Below are 17,009 nucleotides of genomic sequence, written 5' to 3' on the forward strand. Positions count from 1 at the left end.
TTTGAACGCGATTTCCCAAAATGGCATAATTTTATCGATTTTTTCTGATGGTAAGGTATTGCATGGAAAACTAACGTCAGAATTAAGTTTCTTAGGGTAACATTAAGCTTCACCATGAGTTTGGTGAAAATCGATTGCAAGTTGCGAAAACTACAACAGAAAATGTGTTGCATATAAAAAGCTTAGATTCTTGACCCTATGTCGAATTTATAGATTTTTTTCAGAACTGGGGGAACTTTTCAAAATTTTCGCTGCGTTAGTTTTGAATTATGACATTGGGCTATGTGTGTGTCAAGTTTCATCAGAATCGGTTGAAAGCCGTGGTCAGGGTGAGGGTACAACCTGACAGACACACAGACAGACAAACTGCCGTTTATATAGAGAGAGATACTTAGACACACACAAATATACACACACAAACGTGCACACACACACACACACACATCTATATATATATATATGTAAATAATATATAAATATATGCATATATACATACATATATGTACATACCTACATCTATATGTATATATACATGCACATATGGGTACAGGACATCAAAAACGTTGAACACAAAGTTTTATATATATATATGAAATTCCAAGAAAACTGGATATTATCTACATGAATAAAAAGTTACACAACAATATATATGAGTTTGGAATAGTTAATATGCCATGGAAAGAGTTAGTATTGGACTTCAAAGACTGAATTGTTTCAACTGACACGCAATGAGTTGCAAAAATTATTTCTTCTCCTCAGACAAATGAGGAGTATAACACTACTAGTTCTGTTATTGTTGTTGTTGTTGTTAAGCAACAAGACGGGTAAGAGTGATTAGGTGATGGTCAAGGGCTTAGGGGCAGGAGACCCCAGACCTTGGAAAAAAAAACTTTGGTCGTCTTGTAGTCGAGGGCTCTTCATTGACGCCTGACGCCACTGGGAGGTGGCCCTCGAAGTCGCTGGAAATGGAGATCTCCAGGTCCAAATTCTTGAACGGCTACTAGTTCTGTTATTAAGTACTTGCAAGACAAGCCTGCCTCAACTGAGTCGGGTATAAAGTATAGGATTTAAGAAGGACTGAGAGAGCAGTGGTGAGAGAAATGTTTCGGGTGAAGCTGTTGGATAAGAGGAGGACTGGTGGAATGGTTGGCAAGGGTGAATTGAATGAGGTGGTATGGGCATGTGTTGAGGAGGGGTGAAGAGCATGTTATGAAGAGGGTGATTGTGTTTGAGGTAAATGGAGCATGAAATCAAGGTAGACTGAGGAAAAGGTGGATGAGGAGATTGGGAGGGTTGGTTTGAAAAAGGAGGACGCCCAAAACTGGGCAAGATGGTGTGAGGGTGGTTGCTATGGCACTGAGGTAGATCCAGCCCCCCCTCCCCCCGCCATGCCAATGGGGGCAAACCTAGATTTAAAACACTTGACGATGATGACGTGAATATATGGTAGAAGGACAGGAACAAGTGTCTTGCTGGTGAAGTGAATACATGTGTCCGCCAGCTGGAGAGAGAGAGAGAGAGAGAGAGAGAGAGAGAGAGAGAGAGAGAGAGAGAGAGAGAGAGAGAGAGAGAGAGAGAGAGAGAGAGAGAGAGGAGAGAGAGAGAGAGAGAGAGAGAGAGAGAGAGAGAGAGAGAGAGAGAGAGAGAGAGAGAGAGAGAGAAGGCATACCTTCAAAGTACAAGGTGAATACGAGAGAGGGAGAATACAGAACTTTGCAATACAATCATCCTCCTAGTGTGTCATTCTGAGAATAAAGTTAAACAGTCTTGTACTTACGAGAGACAAAGAAAGAAAACAAAGACCCAGTGAAGCCACTTTCTGATGCTGTGTCTTTGAGAGGCTGCAATAAAGGTCCAAGTTCTTCTGGAGTGTAGAGTCCAGGGATTTCTCCAGCAGACAGTAGGCTGTTCACCAATTCCAACATAGCTGAGTCAAAAATGGTGTGGTCTTCTATGAGAAGAAGAACATGCTGGTCTTCAATACCACTCAGCTGGAACAACTGCCATGACAGAAGGGAAAGAAAAGGGTTACCATGGTGATGTAATATCAAAAATCAAAAACATAAAACCTAAAGAAAAATGAAATAAATATCCAACTAAATATTTTTTTTGTTTTTTACTCATTTCTGTCATTGGATTGTGGCCATGCTGGGGCACTGCCTTGAAAAAATTGTCAAAAGGATCAACCCTAGTACTTATGTTCTTTTCAAGCCAGGTACTTTTATTCTATCAATCTCTTTTGCAGAATCTCTAAGTTACAGGGACATAAACACATCAACACCAGTTGCCAAGCAGTGGTAGGGGACAAACATAAAGACTTACACACACACCCACATCTATAACAGGCTTCTCCCAGCTTCCCATCTACCAAATCCACTCACAAGGATTTGGTCAACCTGAGGCTGCAGTATAAGACACTTACTCAAAGTGCCAAGCAGTGGGATTGAACTTGCAACCATGTAGCAAACTACTTAGACACAGTCATGGGTATATATATATATATATATCATCATCATCATCATTTAGCGTTCATTGTCCATGCTGCCAGGCTGCACTAGGCACTCCAATTAGATTTGGCATGGTTTCTACTGCTGGATGCTCTTCCTAATGCCAGTCACTCCAAGAGTGTAATGGGTGCTTTTACGTGCCACCAGCACGAGTGCCATTCGTATGACACCAGTATCTGTCACAACTGCGATTTTACTTGGCTTGATGGCTCTTCTTCTCAAGCACGACATAAGGCCAAAGGTCTTGGTCATTGCCTCCGTGAGGCCCAACACTTGAAAGGTGCTTTTTATGTGCCACAAGCATGGGTGCCAGTTATGTGACACCAACATCAACCATGACTACAATTTCATTTGACTTGACAGGTCTTCTGAAGCACAGCATATCACCAAAGCTCTCGCTCACTAGTCACTGCCTCTGTGAGGAGGCCCAAAATTCAAAGATCATGCTTCATCACCTCGTCCCATGTCTTCCTAGGTCTACTTCCACCACAGGTTCCCTCCACAGTTAGAGATCAGCACTTCTTTACACAGCTGTCCTCATCAATCTGCATCACATGACCATACCAACACAGTTGTCTCTCTTACACACGCACACACACACACATACATATATACATACACACACACATACATATATATACATACACACACAAGGGGGTACTAAACAGTTCCTAGCTTTGGATTAGAGAAAATACAGGAGGATCAGTTATTATTTTGTTCAACATATTCTCCTCTCAGATTCACATACTTATTGCAGTGGTCCTTCAGTTTTTTAAGCCCTGTAAAAGAACTCAGAAGGTTCGGCCTTCAACCAGGCCTTTTGTGATACCCTTAAAACCAGGAACTTTTCAGTACCCGCTTGTCTATATGAGCGTGTATATTTTTACAGACGATAAGTTTCCATACAGTTTCTTTCTACATAATTCACTCACGAGGCATTGGTCACCCATGGCTATTGTAGAAGATACTTTCCTATGGTGCCATGCAGAGAAACTGAACTGGTAACTTGTGGTTACAAAGTGATCTTCTTAACCACATAGGCCTATTTACTCTTTTACTCTTACTTGTTTCAGTCATTTAACTACGACCATGCTGGAGCACCGCCTTTAGTTGAGCAAATCGACCCCAGGACTTATTCTTTGTAAGCCTAGTACTTATTCTATCAGTCTCTTTTTGCCAAACCGCTAAGTTATGGGGACGCAAACATATACACACATATATAAATATATATACATACATAAACATATACACACATATACATACATACATATATATATATATATATGTGTGTGTGTTTGTGTATATATACAATAGGCTTCTTTCAGTTTCCATCTACCAAATCCACTCAGAAGGCTTTGGTCGGCCCGAGGCTATAGTAGAAGACACTTGCCCAAGGTACCACGCAGTGAGACTGAACCCGGAACCATGTGGTTGGTAAGTAAGCTACTTACCACACAGCCACTCCTGTGCCTATTTGTTGATTTCCATACAAATAGAACAAGATACATTTCAACAACAGACATTTCGTTAAATACAGACCTTACAACTGACCATACAAAATGTACTAGCAATTTCAGCCTCACTGTCCACCCACCTAATATGGTAGCCATATAATCCCATCATGCAATGGTAAACTTTCCAAGTAGATACATCAGTAAGCAGTCTTACCCCTTTTAAGTCAAGTTTGAATTGTTTGATGCTGTAAGACCTGGAGACCTTTGGACTAAAAACATGCATTTGATGCATGAATGCTACTAGTCTGACAGCAGATCGTCTGCCAACACCAGAGCTGCCGGCCATCAACAAGGAGCCTCCAGCCATGGTCAAGACACGGTCAACACGAGCAATATGATCAATGACTTCCTTGAATATCAACATGTCGTCTATCTTGTTTTCATAACCTGAAAAGACAAAAAAAAAAAAAAAGAACAAAAACATACCAAGCATTAAATTTAGTATTTATTCATGCATAAGGTAGAATTTATTCAAAATATTGGAATCACAATTGTGGGGCAACGTGAGAAAGCATTATATTTGGGTGTGAAATAAAAATAAGAAGTAAAAAATATATTACTGACTTTTAAGTACAAAAGTTACCTTATATTTAAGATTGCATTGTAATTGGGAGAGCATAGTAAATGCTTACTAAATACAAATGAGAACACAACATTATATACTTATGTATTATTATTGTCATTAATATTTTGTGTTTAATCTGTGTTTGATACAATCACTTGCTAGGTCAAGTGAATGTTAAGAAATGTCTAGACATAACTGAGAGTTTGGGAAAGTGAGGTGGGCAGTACAGAAATACATTCATATAATACAACACAGCACAAAATATTTAAGTTGATCAGAATTTTTTATGGTTGTGGACAGTACTTCTCAATGCAATCTTCAAGATTCCTGTGAGATAAGAGACTCATGGGATGTTATCCAGTAGTTTCTGACATCCCATTTTTATCAAACCAAAGGTATCTACAATAACATACTATTTTTATGTTTTGGCTTTGCTTTAATTTATACCAGTTGCATCCAAGTCTAAACCAAGTCTAAAGATAGCACTTATTCTTTTGGTTTCTTTTGCTGAACTGCTAAGTTACAGGGATGTAAACGAATGAATACTGGTCGTTAAGTGGTGGGGAGACAAACACACACATATGGGCATGTGTGTGTATAAACACACACACACACATATACATGACATATTTCCACAGTTACCATCTACCAAATTCACCCACAAGGCATTGGTCAGCCTGGGGCTATAATAGAAAACACTTGCCCAAGGTGTTGTGTAGTGGGACTGAACCCAAAACCATATGGCTACAAAATGAGCTTCTTAACCATACAATCATATCTCTATATGAATGACTGTATTTAACTAAGGCTGAATCTATCTCTTGCTGATATATATTTATAATGGTATAAGACATTTAGATTGTGAGGGAACTGAAAATCCAGTGCTTTATGAAATATGCCCTTTGCATCACATCAGGCACTTTTGTCCTCACACTCAAAATATGAAACAAAATGAAATGAACCAATGACTGACTCAGTAGACACCTATGACCAACAGCAATATTATGCACAGATTTTCATGATATAAAATGGCTTCAAATTTTGGTACAAGGCCAGCAATGTTAGGGGGGAGGAGCAAGTTGATTATATTGACCCCAGTGGTCAACTGGTACTTATTTTATCAACCTTGAAAGAATGAAAGGCAAAGACAACCTTGGTGGAGTTTGAACTCAGAACACTGAGTCAGAAGAAATTCGGTTTAGCATTTTATCTGACACACTAATGATTCTGCCAGTTAGTGGCCTTCTTTTCATGATATAAAACTAATTAAAATATGTCTGTAAAGGCGTGGCTGTGTGGTAAGAAGCTTGCTTTCCAACCACATGGTTTTAGGTTCAATCTCATTGTGTGGCACCTTGGTGTGTGTATGTGTGTGTGGATGTCTGTGCATGCATGTTGGGGGTGTCTGTGTCCTCCACCACTGCTTGACAGTCAATGATGGTCTGCTAATGTCCCTGTAACCTAGCAGTTTGGCAAAAGAGACTGATAGAATAAGTACCAGGCTTTAAAAAAAAATGGTACCGGGTCTGATTCATTCAATTAAAAAGTGAAGGGTAACCATTTTCAAGAAGTGGGCAGCAAAAGACAGAACTAAGCATCAGGCAGATCTCACTACTCAAAGAATTCAAAGTAATTTTTCATTTAGGCTATTCAGAAAGTCCAGCATGTAACAGTTTGCCCATGACTGGTGTAGACTGTAGAGCAAGCATGGCTAATCTTTATCAAGAAGTGGGTTATATAAGACATGGCTCATCTCAGGAAGGTCAAACCCCTAAAAAAAAATTAATGTAATTTTTCATTTAGGCATGCCAATTAGGCAGTCCCATGGGTTGCAGGAAGCCCACAAATTGTTTAAAGAAAGGTCAACAAAATTTCTACAAAGAAGAAAAAACAAACTTACAAAATGCTCGTAGTCCTTTCTCAATAACAGATTTCAGATCATCTCTTGAGAGCCGACCAAGAGGTTTGCCATTCATTTTCTGGGAAGTTGTACTTGAGTTTGTTGATCTGCTGCCCCAAGTGACATGATAAAAAGCTGTGAGAAAGAAAGACAAGGAAATTGTATAAAGTTTAGATTAAACTTATGATATATTAAGTCTTGATGTTATTGCACAGAAATATAATTTATGTAGTGTTATTCACAGCTGCATGGTTCAGTGGTTAGAGATGAAGGTGCTTGGCTCAGTAGTTGGAGCATTGGGCTTACAATCATGAGATAGTGAGTTCAATTCCTGGACTGGGCCGTGTGTTGCGTTTTTGAGCAAAACCCTTTATTTCATGTTGCTCTAGTACACTCAGCTGTAGAAATGAGTTGTGACATCACTGGTGCCAAGCTGTATTGGCTTTTGCCTTTCCCTTGGATAACATCAGTGGCATGGAAAGGAGAGGCCGGTATGCATGGGCAACTGCTGGTCTTTCATAAACAACCTTGCCCAGACTTGTGCCTTGGAGGGGAACTCTCTAGGTGCAATCCCATGGTCATTCATGACTGAAGTGGGTCTTTATTCACTGTCAAAATATATATTGTCCCATATTGTCCTATTCACAGTTAAGTATTTTAGTTTGTCCTATTCTCTGTTTAATATTTTATTGCATGTTACTCACTATTTCAATTAATTTTAAAAATACTTAAGAACATAGTAAAGTAATTTTGCCATTAGTAAGCTGGAGTTTAGGGCATAAATTAATGAAACTTTGATGAAAGGTTTTTAAATTAGTTCACTTTAAAACATAAAGTTTGTGTCATAGAATTAGCGGTGGTTTCAGTTGGATTGGTATGAAAAGGGTTAAAACATTCCATTTATGGACCTATTCATAATTAAAATATTTTATTTATTGATCTGTTCAAGTATAGTATCATATTTTATTCAGTGCTGAAACGTTAGCACGCCGGGTGAAATGTGTAGCCGTATTTCATCTGTCGTTACGTTCCGAGTTCAAATTCTGCCGAGGTCGACTTTGCCTTTCATCCTTTCGGGGTTGATAAATTAAGTACCAGTTACGCACTGGGGTCGATATAATCGACTTAATCCATTTGTCTGTCCTTGTTTGTCCCCTCTGTGTTTAGCCCCTAGTGGGTAGTAAAGAAATATATTAACCTATTCACTGTAAAAATATTTTATCATATCTCATCTTCTTTGCTCAGTTATTCCAGGGAAAGTCAAGAGGAGTCTTCAAGAATGTCTTCCATTGTGTCCTGTCATCTCCAATTCATCTGGCTGGATCTTCAAGCAAGTCCAGCTGAGCTCATGGATGTTATCCAACAATCTTGTTTGCAGTCTACCATTGGGTCTACTGCTGGTTGGTTTCACCCATAAAACCTGTCAAGCCATTCTTTCTCGAGACATTCTCATCGCATGTCCATAGTGTCAGAGCAGTGATCTCTCAATTCAGAGAAGTATTTGCTCTACCTGGAGTATTTCTCTGATTTCTAAGCTACACACTCTATTGAGTAACATTATTTTAAAGACCCTTTGGAGAAACCCCATCACAGCTGCTTGTCTTTGTGATCATATTCTTTCAGCCATTACTCAAGATTCATGAAAATAGGTAAGGTTAGGCCCAAATACCAAACTGAAGAGAATGGGTTTGGTTTTCACACCTACCTTCTGTCTTCTGATGACTGGTTATTCACTATAAAATATTTTTTGCGTATTGACTCAAGTAGATATTGTTTTGAGCTGAGTGGGGGTGCTAGGTTCCCTTGTTTGAAAATATAAGGACACAGATCATGTCATATAGCCAGCTGGAGATAATGTCTCCTGGGGCTAAATTACAGCAACATTAGTCCTAAACCAGGACTGCCATGTTATGTTGGCAAACAGTCTTTACTACAAAGTACTGTTGCTGAATATCTCATATTGTGAGATTTAAAAATAGTAATTTTCTAATTTATAAATCAGTGACTAGTTGTCACTTTGAAAACTATATATTTCAAATGGGAATTTGGCAGCACAATCTCTAGCCGAGCAATTATTCTGTGTTGATGAAGGGAAATATACCAGAAATCACAATACACAGATATTGTTTTGAGCTGAGTGGAGGGTGTTAGGTTCCCTTGTTTGAAAATATAAGGACACAGATCGTGTCATATAGCCAGAGGGAGATGATGTCTCCTGGGGCTAAATTACAGCAACATTAGTCCTAATCAATCTTTACTATCAAGTAGACCTGTCCTTCACAGCAGGAGGAGTGTTGATGTCACATCCCCACAATGACTGAGCCTTGTGCAGGTGCTATGTAAAAAGCACCTGTGCTGGCACCATGTAATAGCACCTGTGCCAGTGCTATGTAAAAAGCACTCAGCACACCCTGTAAAATGGTTGGCATTAGGAAGGACATCAAGCAACAGAAACCAAGCTAAATCAAAGTTTTCCTGCTTGGTAGCTCTGATCAAACCATCCCACCCATGCCAGAATGGAAAATAAATATTTAATGATGACGACAATGATGATGATGGCCTATTTACTATTAAAGCATCTATATTGATTTTGTCTTTTTGATCATCATCATCTACAACAGTACAATTATCGTCATTATTCTCTAGATTGTTGGTAGGGAATATCAAAAATGGTAAAGAGTCACATTAGATAGTCTGAGCTATTTAGTTGCATACTGTTATGTTTATAGATAAAAACCTGCTGGAATTAAATTGACTTTTCATCCCTGAAAAGAGCTCACTAGAAATAAATTGTAGTCAGGCATTGAGACCCTAGGGCCAAATTAGAGAATAATTACTATCAAGATTGTGGAGGCACATGGCCTAGTGGTTAGAGCAGCAGAATCGGGGTCGAGGGATCGCGGGTTCGAATCTCAGACCGGGCGATGTGTGTGTTTATGAGCGAAACATCCAAGCTCCACGTGGCTCTGGCAGAAGGTAATGGCAAACGTCTGCTGACTCTTTCGCAACAACTTTCTCTCACTCTTTCCTCCTGCATCTTGCAGTTCACCTGCGATGGACTGGCATCCTGTCCAGGTGGGGAACCTATATGCCAAGGAAACCAGGAAACCAGACCTATGAGCCAGGCATGGATTGAGAAGGAACAAACAACAACTATCAAGATTATTGTTATGGTTATTATCACTATTGTTGGGATTGTGGTCATCATCATGACCACCACCATGAGTATTTGCATTCATTCTTATACATCACTGATTCAGTGAAACTGTCCAAATGAAATTACAAAATAACAATAATCTTTGATATCTGCTTGAGGAGGAAAAACGAAAAAAAGAGAGAAAAGAAACAGGTAACAGAGAGAGATTCTAAGTTGCTTGCCTTGTTAAAAATAGCAGCCAAATCTCACTCAAATTCTATCCTATCATCCTAACTTGCACACTGTAGTCCCTGATATACAGATGATAAAATTGATCACAGCTGGAACACTTGACTAACAAATGGGTTTGCTTGCTCAGGATTAACTTGGTGCAAAACAACAGCTAAATATAAAGGAAAATAGGAAAGGAAAAGTGAGATATATTTACATTGTAATTTATCCAAGACATCGGCGGACCAATCAGCTTGTATAATGGACATGAGGATCTGGTCAAACCTGCTGCGGCTCTCCGGACCAACAATCCGGTCTCGGAACAAGCGACTCGCTTCATAAGCCCAGATTTCCAGAATGTGTTCGCTAGAGTTGCTGCTGGCCGTGTCACGGAGGTCATAGCGCAGAAGATTCAGAATCCATTGGGTGAGGTCGCATGGTGTGAAGAGGTAGTGACTATAGTCATCGACACTGAACTGCGCCTGAAGCTAAACATCACAAAATGGCATTGGAAAGAGAAATTTCAAATTTAATTTTTAATTTGCGTATTTTACAAATATTTTATTTCATCTAATCTAAATTCTTTTAGAGAATTTATTGATTTTTTCACTCATGGGTCTCTCTTAGTAACTCATTCTCTCTCTCTTTCACTAACTCTTACTGTGTCTCTCAGCTGCTCTCATCTTCTCTCTTACATGTTCTTCCTATCTGTCTCTCGGTTTTTCTCTCTTCCTCTCTCACACACAAACAGATACTCATATATTCAAACACAGACACACTCACACATGTCATACAGAATTAATACATTGTGTGTATCAGAGGATTTAGAATACAATTTTCTTCCAACTACAAATATAAGGCTGATATTATTTTTTTCTTTTGTTTCAGTCATTTGACTGTGGCCATGCTGGAGCACTGCCTTGAAGGATTTTAGTCAAACAATTTGACACTAGGACTTATTATTTGTAAACTAGTCGCAGGAGTGGCTGTGTGGTAAGTAGCTTGCTTACCAACCTCATGGTTCCGGGTTCAGTCCCACTGCATGGCACCTTGGATAAATGTCTTCTACTATAGCCTCGGGCTGACCAAAGCCTTGTGAGTGGATTTGGTAGACAGAAACTGAAAGAAGCCTGTCGTATATATGTATATTTATATGTGTGTGTGTGTGTGTCTGTGTTTGTCCCCCCAATATTGCTTGACAACTGATGCAAGCCCTACACCAACAGCAGTGGAAAGTGCAGTCTATGTGATATGGAAAGATGGCTCACCTGGAAAAGCAGCTTAGACCCCCCGCTACATGTCTGAATTCAAGAACTGAACTTTTCGGATCATGTCCATATGTGGCCAAATATTTGTTACATTTTTGGTCCCCCCGAGACTACAGATAGAACTTGCTCTGTATTGTGTCCAAGCTTTTTATCTCTTTATACCTTTTACTTATATTTCTTATATATTTTTATTTATATTTTTTATACATATATTTCTTACATATTTATAGAGGTATTGATCTATAGGTTTATTGCTTATATATTTTTTACACACAATTTTTCTGTATTCTACCTTCCACCCTGCATTTTTCTCTGTGCATATATAAACATGTATATGGAATCTTTAGTGCACACGTGTGTGCGGGTATGTGCATATATAGATGTGTGTGTGTGTGTGCGTGCATCCGAGTATGTGCGTATATAGACGTATTTTACTCAGTGTTTTTACACATTTCCCTGTTTTTTGCCTTTAGCTCTGTTTTTTCTTGTGTATGTGCGCATACAGACGTATGTATGATTCTTTTTGTGCGTGTGTGTGCGTATATAGACGTGTGCGGGTATGTGCATATATAGGCGTGTATGTGTGCGTATATAAGGGTATGTGCTTATATAGATGTGGTTCACTCTTTGTATACTCCCTTATGCCTTTTTTCTGTATTGTTACCTTTAGCCCTGTTTTTTTCTCGTGCTTGTGCATATATAGACATGTGTATGAACCTTTATGGTGCACGCGTGTGTGAGTGTGAGTTTGTATGTATATACATATACATTTGGTGAATGGTGAGAGTGAAGATGTATACGTTTTCAAGTGAGGGTGGATGAATGTATAATTTTAGGCACACGCACGTGGATGTGCAGGCGCGCATGTGTAGGTAGGAACACGCGCGCTTAAGCGAATACTATGAACTTTCTTTTACTCCCTCCCTTTACTTAGCGTCATTCAAATAGCTCTTTTGTCTTGATAACAGTCAATCACACAGTAATTTCCGTTTGTATAACGGTCATTTTTCATAGCATTTTCCCGATAGCCAGATAACTGAAGAGATGGTGGCGTGGATTTCCACCTCGGCATCCGAAACTCGGAGTTTTATCATAGCTACCGAATAATTGTCACATATAACATTTACAGATAAATTCCTCTATTTACATAATATCAAGATCTCTTTCTTTCTTTTGTTGTCTTACCATTTTTATCAATATATATACATATATATATATATATATATATACACATATATATATGTATACATACATACGTACGTACGTATGTACATACATACATACACACACACACACACACACACACACATACATACACATATATATATAGGAGAATTTGTTGTTGAAAATGCACCTGAATTTGCAAAACTTGTAACTGTTTTTAAATAAATTTATTTACATACATACCAAACTAGTTCCAACAACTTTTTGCTTACCAATGGTAAAAATGTAAAATGTATGGCATTTAAAAAATTTTAAATTGCAAAGTAGGAAACTTGTTTAAATGTTCACAAAATTCAATAATGTTAGAAATGATTGGTGAAAAATATTATAAAAAATGTGGATTGCCAAAAGTTCAGTCATACTGAGTTTAGAGAGAGAAAGAAAGGGAAAAGAAGAAAGTAAAGGAAAGGGGCTTTGTTACAGTTCTGTGGTCCTTTTTTCCATCGCAAGCAGGAATCTATGTGTCTGTTTGTGCCTGTGTTTGTCCCTTCAACAATTGCCTGACAACTGATGTTGGTGTGTTTACATCTCCGTAACTTCGCGGTGCAGCAAAAAGAGACCAATAGAAAAAGTACTAGGCTTACAAAGAATAGGTCTTGGCGTTAATTTCTTCAACCAAAACCATTTAAGGCAGTGCTCCAGTATGGCCATAGTCTAATGACTGAAACAAGTAACAGAGTGTGTGTGTGTGTGTGTGTGTATATATATATATATATATATATATATATATATATATATATATATATATATTCCTTTACTTGTTTCAGTCATTTGACTGTGGCCATGCTGGAAAACCACCTTTAGTCGAGCAAATTGACCCCAAGACTTATTCTTTGTAAACCTAGTACTTATTCTATCGGTCTTTTGCTGAACTGCTAAGTTACTGGGACGAAAATACACCAGCATCGGTTGTCAAGTGATGTTGGGGAGACAAACACATACACACAAACATACACACACACATATATATACATATTTACGACGGGCTTCATTCAGTTTCCATCTACCAAATCCACTCACAAGGCTTTGGTCGACCCGAGGCTATAGTAGAAGACATCTGCCCAAGGTGCCACACAGTGGGAATGAACCCGGAACCATGTGGTTGATAAGCAAGCTACTTACCACACAGCCACTCCTGCACCTATGTACATATATAAAAAAATGTTTCCGTAATGAGATAAAAAAACTAAGGCTGTGTAGATTTTAGAACATTTATAGGTAGACGGTCTTATAGCTATTTCCAGGATATTTATTATATCCCTTCATCGGAGACGGTCTTAGGGGACGGTTAAGAAATAGCTAATTTAGATAAGATATAAAATAGAGAGTGAGGTGGAGGAAATAAAAGAAAATAGATGTGAGATATGTAGGGATATTGCATATCTATCTATCTATCTATATATATACAACAAGCTTTTTTCAGTTTCTGTCTACCAAATCTACTCACAAGGCTTTTGTTGGCATGAAACAATATTAGAAGACACTTGCCCAAAACACCAGGCAATCAGATTGAACCTGAGACCATGTGATTGAGAAGTAAGTTTGTAACCACTAAACCATACCCGCACCTTAAGTGTGTGCATGGGGAGTGCACATATGCGATTGTGTGTGAGTGCATGTGTCTCACATGATGTAAGCAGTTCCACTGATCACAGAACTAGAACACTCAATCATTGAAACTGTCACAGGATCCATTATTGCATTTCATAATGGGTGGAGTTGGGTGGGGGTGGGTGGGCTCGAAATCCTAAAAAAAATCAATGAGTTCCATTTGCCTATGGAGAAAGCTGAACCCAAGCAGTGATTCCAGTTCCTAGATTCCGCTTCACTTATGCTCTTAATGCTTGTAGGAAAGACATGAACGTTACAACTTCCTGTTCTTCTCTCCCGCCTAAAAATATCTGGGATTTTTACAGAGTTAGAAGAACTTAATATTGTAAAATCCTGAAATGGATGCAAGAGCAGCATTCTTAATCCTTGGTGGATGTCAGTGTGCATATATGTGAGTGTGTGTATACGTGTGTTGTGTATGTGTGTGTGTGTGTGTGTGCACATATGTATTTGTGTATGTCTATGAGTATGTCTGTGTGTGTACATGTGTGTGCAAGTGTGCATGCGTGTTGCATGGGTTTGTATTCTGTATGTGTGTTGATGCTTGCATTAGTATATGTGCTTGTGTGTGATGTGCATATGGTGTGTGTGTGTGTGTATTTGCCGTTGCATATGTATGCAAGCTGTGTGTTTGTGTGTGTGTACGTGTTTGTTGTGCATGTGTATGTATGTGTTTATGCTTATGCTTTGTGTGTGTCTCAGCATGTTTTCTATGTGTGTGTGTGTGCATGCAAAAGGAAGATTCCAGATTTAAAATCAATAATTTTTTAGAATTTTCTTTAAAACAAGCAACTCTGACAGACATGAGGAAGGAAGGAAAAAAAAACTTCAGATTCTCAATTCTAATTCTTGTGGTACTGCATCCTGCTGGGAACGTGTGTGTGTGTGTGTATGTGTATGTGTGTGTGGATGGGTGTGTATGTATATGTAATGGTAAGATAGATTCCCATGTACTTTAAAGAATATTATCCAAGATGGATAGGAGAAAAAAAAACCCTCCCCTCACCAAAAATCCTCCAACAAAACCAAAAATAAATTAGAAAAAAGCGAAATAAATAAAACAGACATTTTTTAAAAACATCTCTTCCCCAGTCAGAATCCTTTGATTTAGTTTAACACCATTTTATTATGGAGATATGAAAATATTTTTACATATAGAAGAACTTGGCAAAAATTATGGCCATTTTTTGTACTAATATAAAAATACCTTTAATTAACTATGTTTTAACCACCACTTTTCCTAGTGGCTGTGAGGTATCACTGCCTCCATGAGGCCCAACGCTCAAATTGTGCTTTTACCCCAATCCTAGCCTCCAAAACAAAAACGAAAGCAAACCTACTTGTTCATAAAGTTGGACCATGGATCCAGCCAGGGAATGGATCTTACTTGGATTACTCCAGATCGGATGACTTGGTAATCTTTGGTGTAATATTGAACTCAGATATGCCATGTAAACAGATTTCAGTTGTTCATGGTCTGGATAACTAGGAAAAGTGATACAAATGTGATTAATAATCTCAACATGACATACTTAGGGAGAGTAAAAACTTTAAAAAACATTGGATTTACACTGGTAGCCAATGATGCTACTTTGTTAGTAGAAGTAAAATATGGACTTTGTTGTGTGTTTGTGTGTGTGTGTGTGTATGTATATTATGTCAGGTCACTTTCGAGTGCTACTGGTAACATGTAACCCAGTACAACCTGTTGCATGGTCAGGTCGTCGGCAATTAAACCGGCAACCGAACCAAGCTTGCTTGGTGAGGAGGGTGTTTATTGGACACCCTGTGGGATGAAAAACAAAACCCATCAAAGGGCAGAGGAACTCTTGAGAGTCAACGGCCATCCAGTAAATGTCTTAAGGCTGTATCATGCACGGGGACATAGAAATAATCAGACTGAATACCCAATCGTGCAGTTAAACCATTGGGAGTGAAGGACTCCTAGCCTTTGTTAGGGCATCATTCTAGGAGAAGGTAACTCAGGCAACTGGGATAACTCCGACATAAAACCTGCAGCTCAGTGGTTACCTATGATGTTGACTTGTTCTTCTTTTTGGATCATGGCTGCTGTTGCTTAGTGCGTGGGATTAACTCAGTGCACAGCCTTTCCTCACTTTAAAAAAAATCTTCTTGCACAGGCATTGCACGATAACAATATTGATTAAACTTCGTGCAATGGCCATACTCGATAACGAGGGGGCAGCCACCATATATATATATATATATATATATATATATATATATATAACAAAGTGAAGCTGGAAGGTACTGCACAAGTGGAAATATATCTGAAAGAAGGTTTGAAAATGCAAATTTAAAGATGTTTATTCACTTGACCGGTTTCACTTTTTTAGAAAAAGATTGTCAAAAGTAAAATGTAAAGCTTTGTATAAGCTTTGTTGTGTTAAGTACTGGTTGTCACAAAAGTATTAAAATACAAAAGTATTAAAATATACATATATATTCTTTGATAATAATCATTATCAGAGAATGTATATATGTATTTTAATACACATATTCCTCTGATGATATTGTGCTCATGTCACATAAATGTAAATTTAATGTTTATTGAGTATTAATCAAAACAGCTGTAAGTGAAGATGACTAATTTGCTGTTAATAATAAACAATCATTAACTCCATTTTCTTTTCTTCTTTTAAATGAATATAAACTATATGTTTCTATATATATACCTAATATTTTAAGGAAATTCATCCCACAAAAATATTAGGTATTGAACCAGTTTTTCTTTGAATGAAACCATCCCTTCATGTGGTTTAGCACCATCCGTTCGTGTCCGTTGCCAGCCTTGCCTGGCCCCCGGGCCGGTGGCACGAAAAATCACCATCCGTTCGTGGCCGTTTGCCAGTTCTGTCTGGCACCTGTGCAGGTGGCACATAAAAAGCACCCACTACACTCACGGAGTGGTTGGCGTTAGGAAGGGCATCCAGCCGTAGAAACACTGCCAAATCTGACTGGGCCTGATGAAGTCTTCCGGCTTCACAGACCCCAGTTAAACCATCTAACCCATGCTAGCATGGAAAACGGAC

The 17,009-nt window shown here is 38.5% G+C and overlaps 1 protein-coding gene across 2 annotated transcripts in view; it reads right to left on the reverse strand.

Annotated features, from left to right (window-relative positions):
- The window catches only part of LOC115221696 (cytoplasmic dynein 2 heavy chain 1-like), a 398,382-nt gene that overhangs the window by 102,299 nt on the left and 279,074 nt on the right, over positions 1 to 17,009 (reverse strand). For both annotated transcript variants that reach the window (XM_036510740.1, XM_029791902.2), the window contains exons 44-48: positions 15,297 to 15,441; positions 10,071 to 10,341; positions 6,487 to 6,621; positions 4,176 to 4,408; positions 1,778 to 2,000 (exon numbers count right to left, since the gene is read on the reverse strand). In XM_036510740.1, coding sequence (XP_036366633.1) covers positions 1,778 to 2,000; positions 4,176 to 4,408; positions 6,487 to 6,621; positions 10,071 to 10,341; positions 15,297 to 15,441 — 1,007 coding nt within the window. The remainder of the gene's footprint in view (positions 1 to 1,777; positions 2,001 to 4,175; positions 4,409 to 6,486; positions 6,622 to 10,070; positions 10,342 to 15,296; positions 15,442 to 17,009) is intronic.

The sequence above is a fragment of the Octopus sinensis genome, linkage group LG18, assembly GCF_006345805.1.
Source record: "Octopus sinensis linkage group LG18, ASM634580v1, whole genome shotgun sequence".
Taxonomy (NCBI): domain Eukaryota; kingdom Metazoa; phylum Mollusca; class Cephalopoda; order Octopoda; family Octopodidae; genus Octopus; species Octopus sinensis.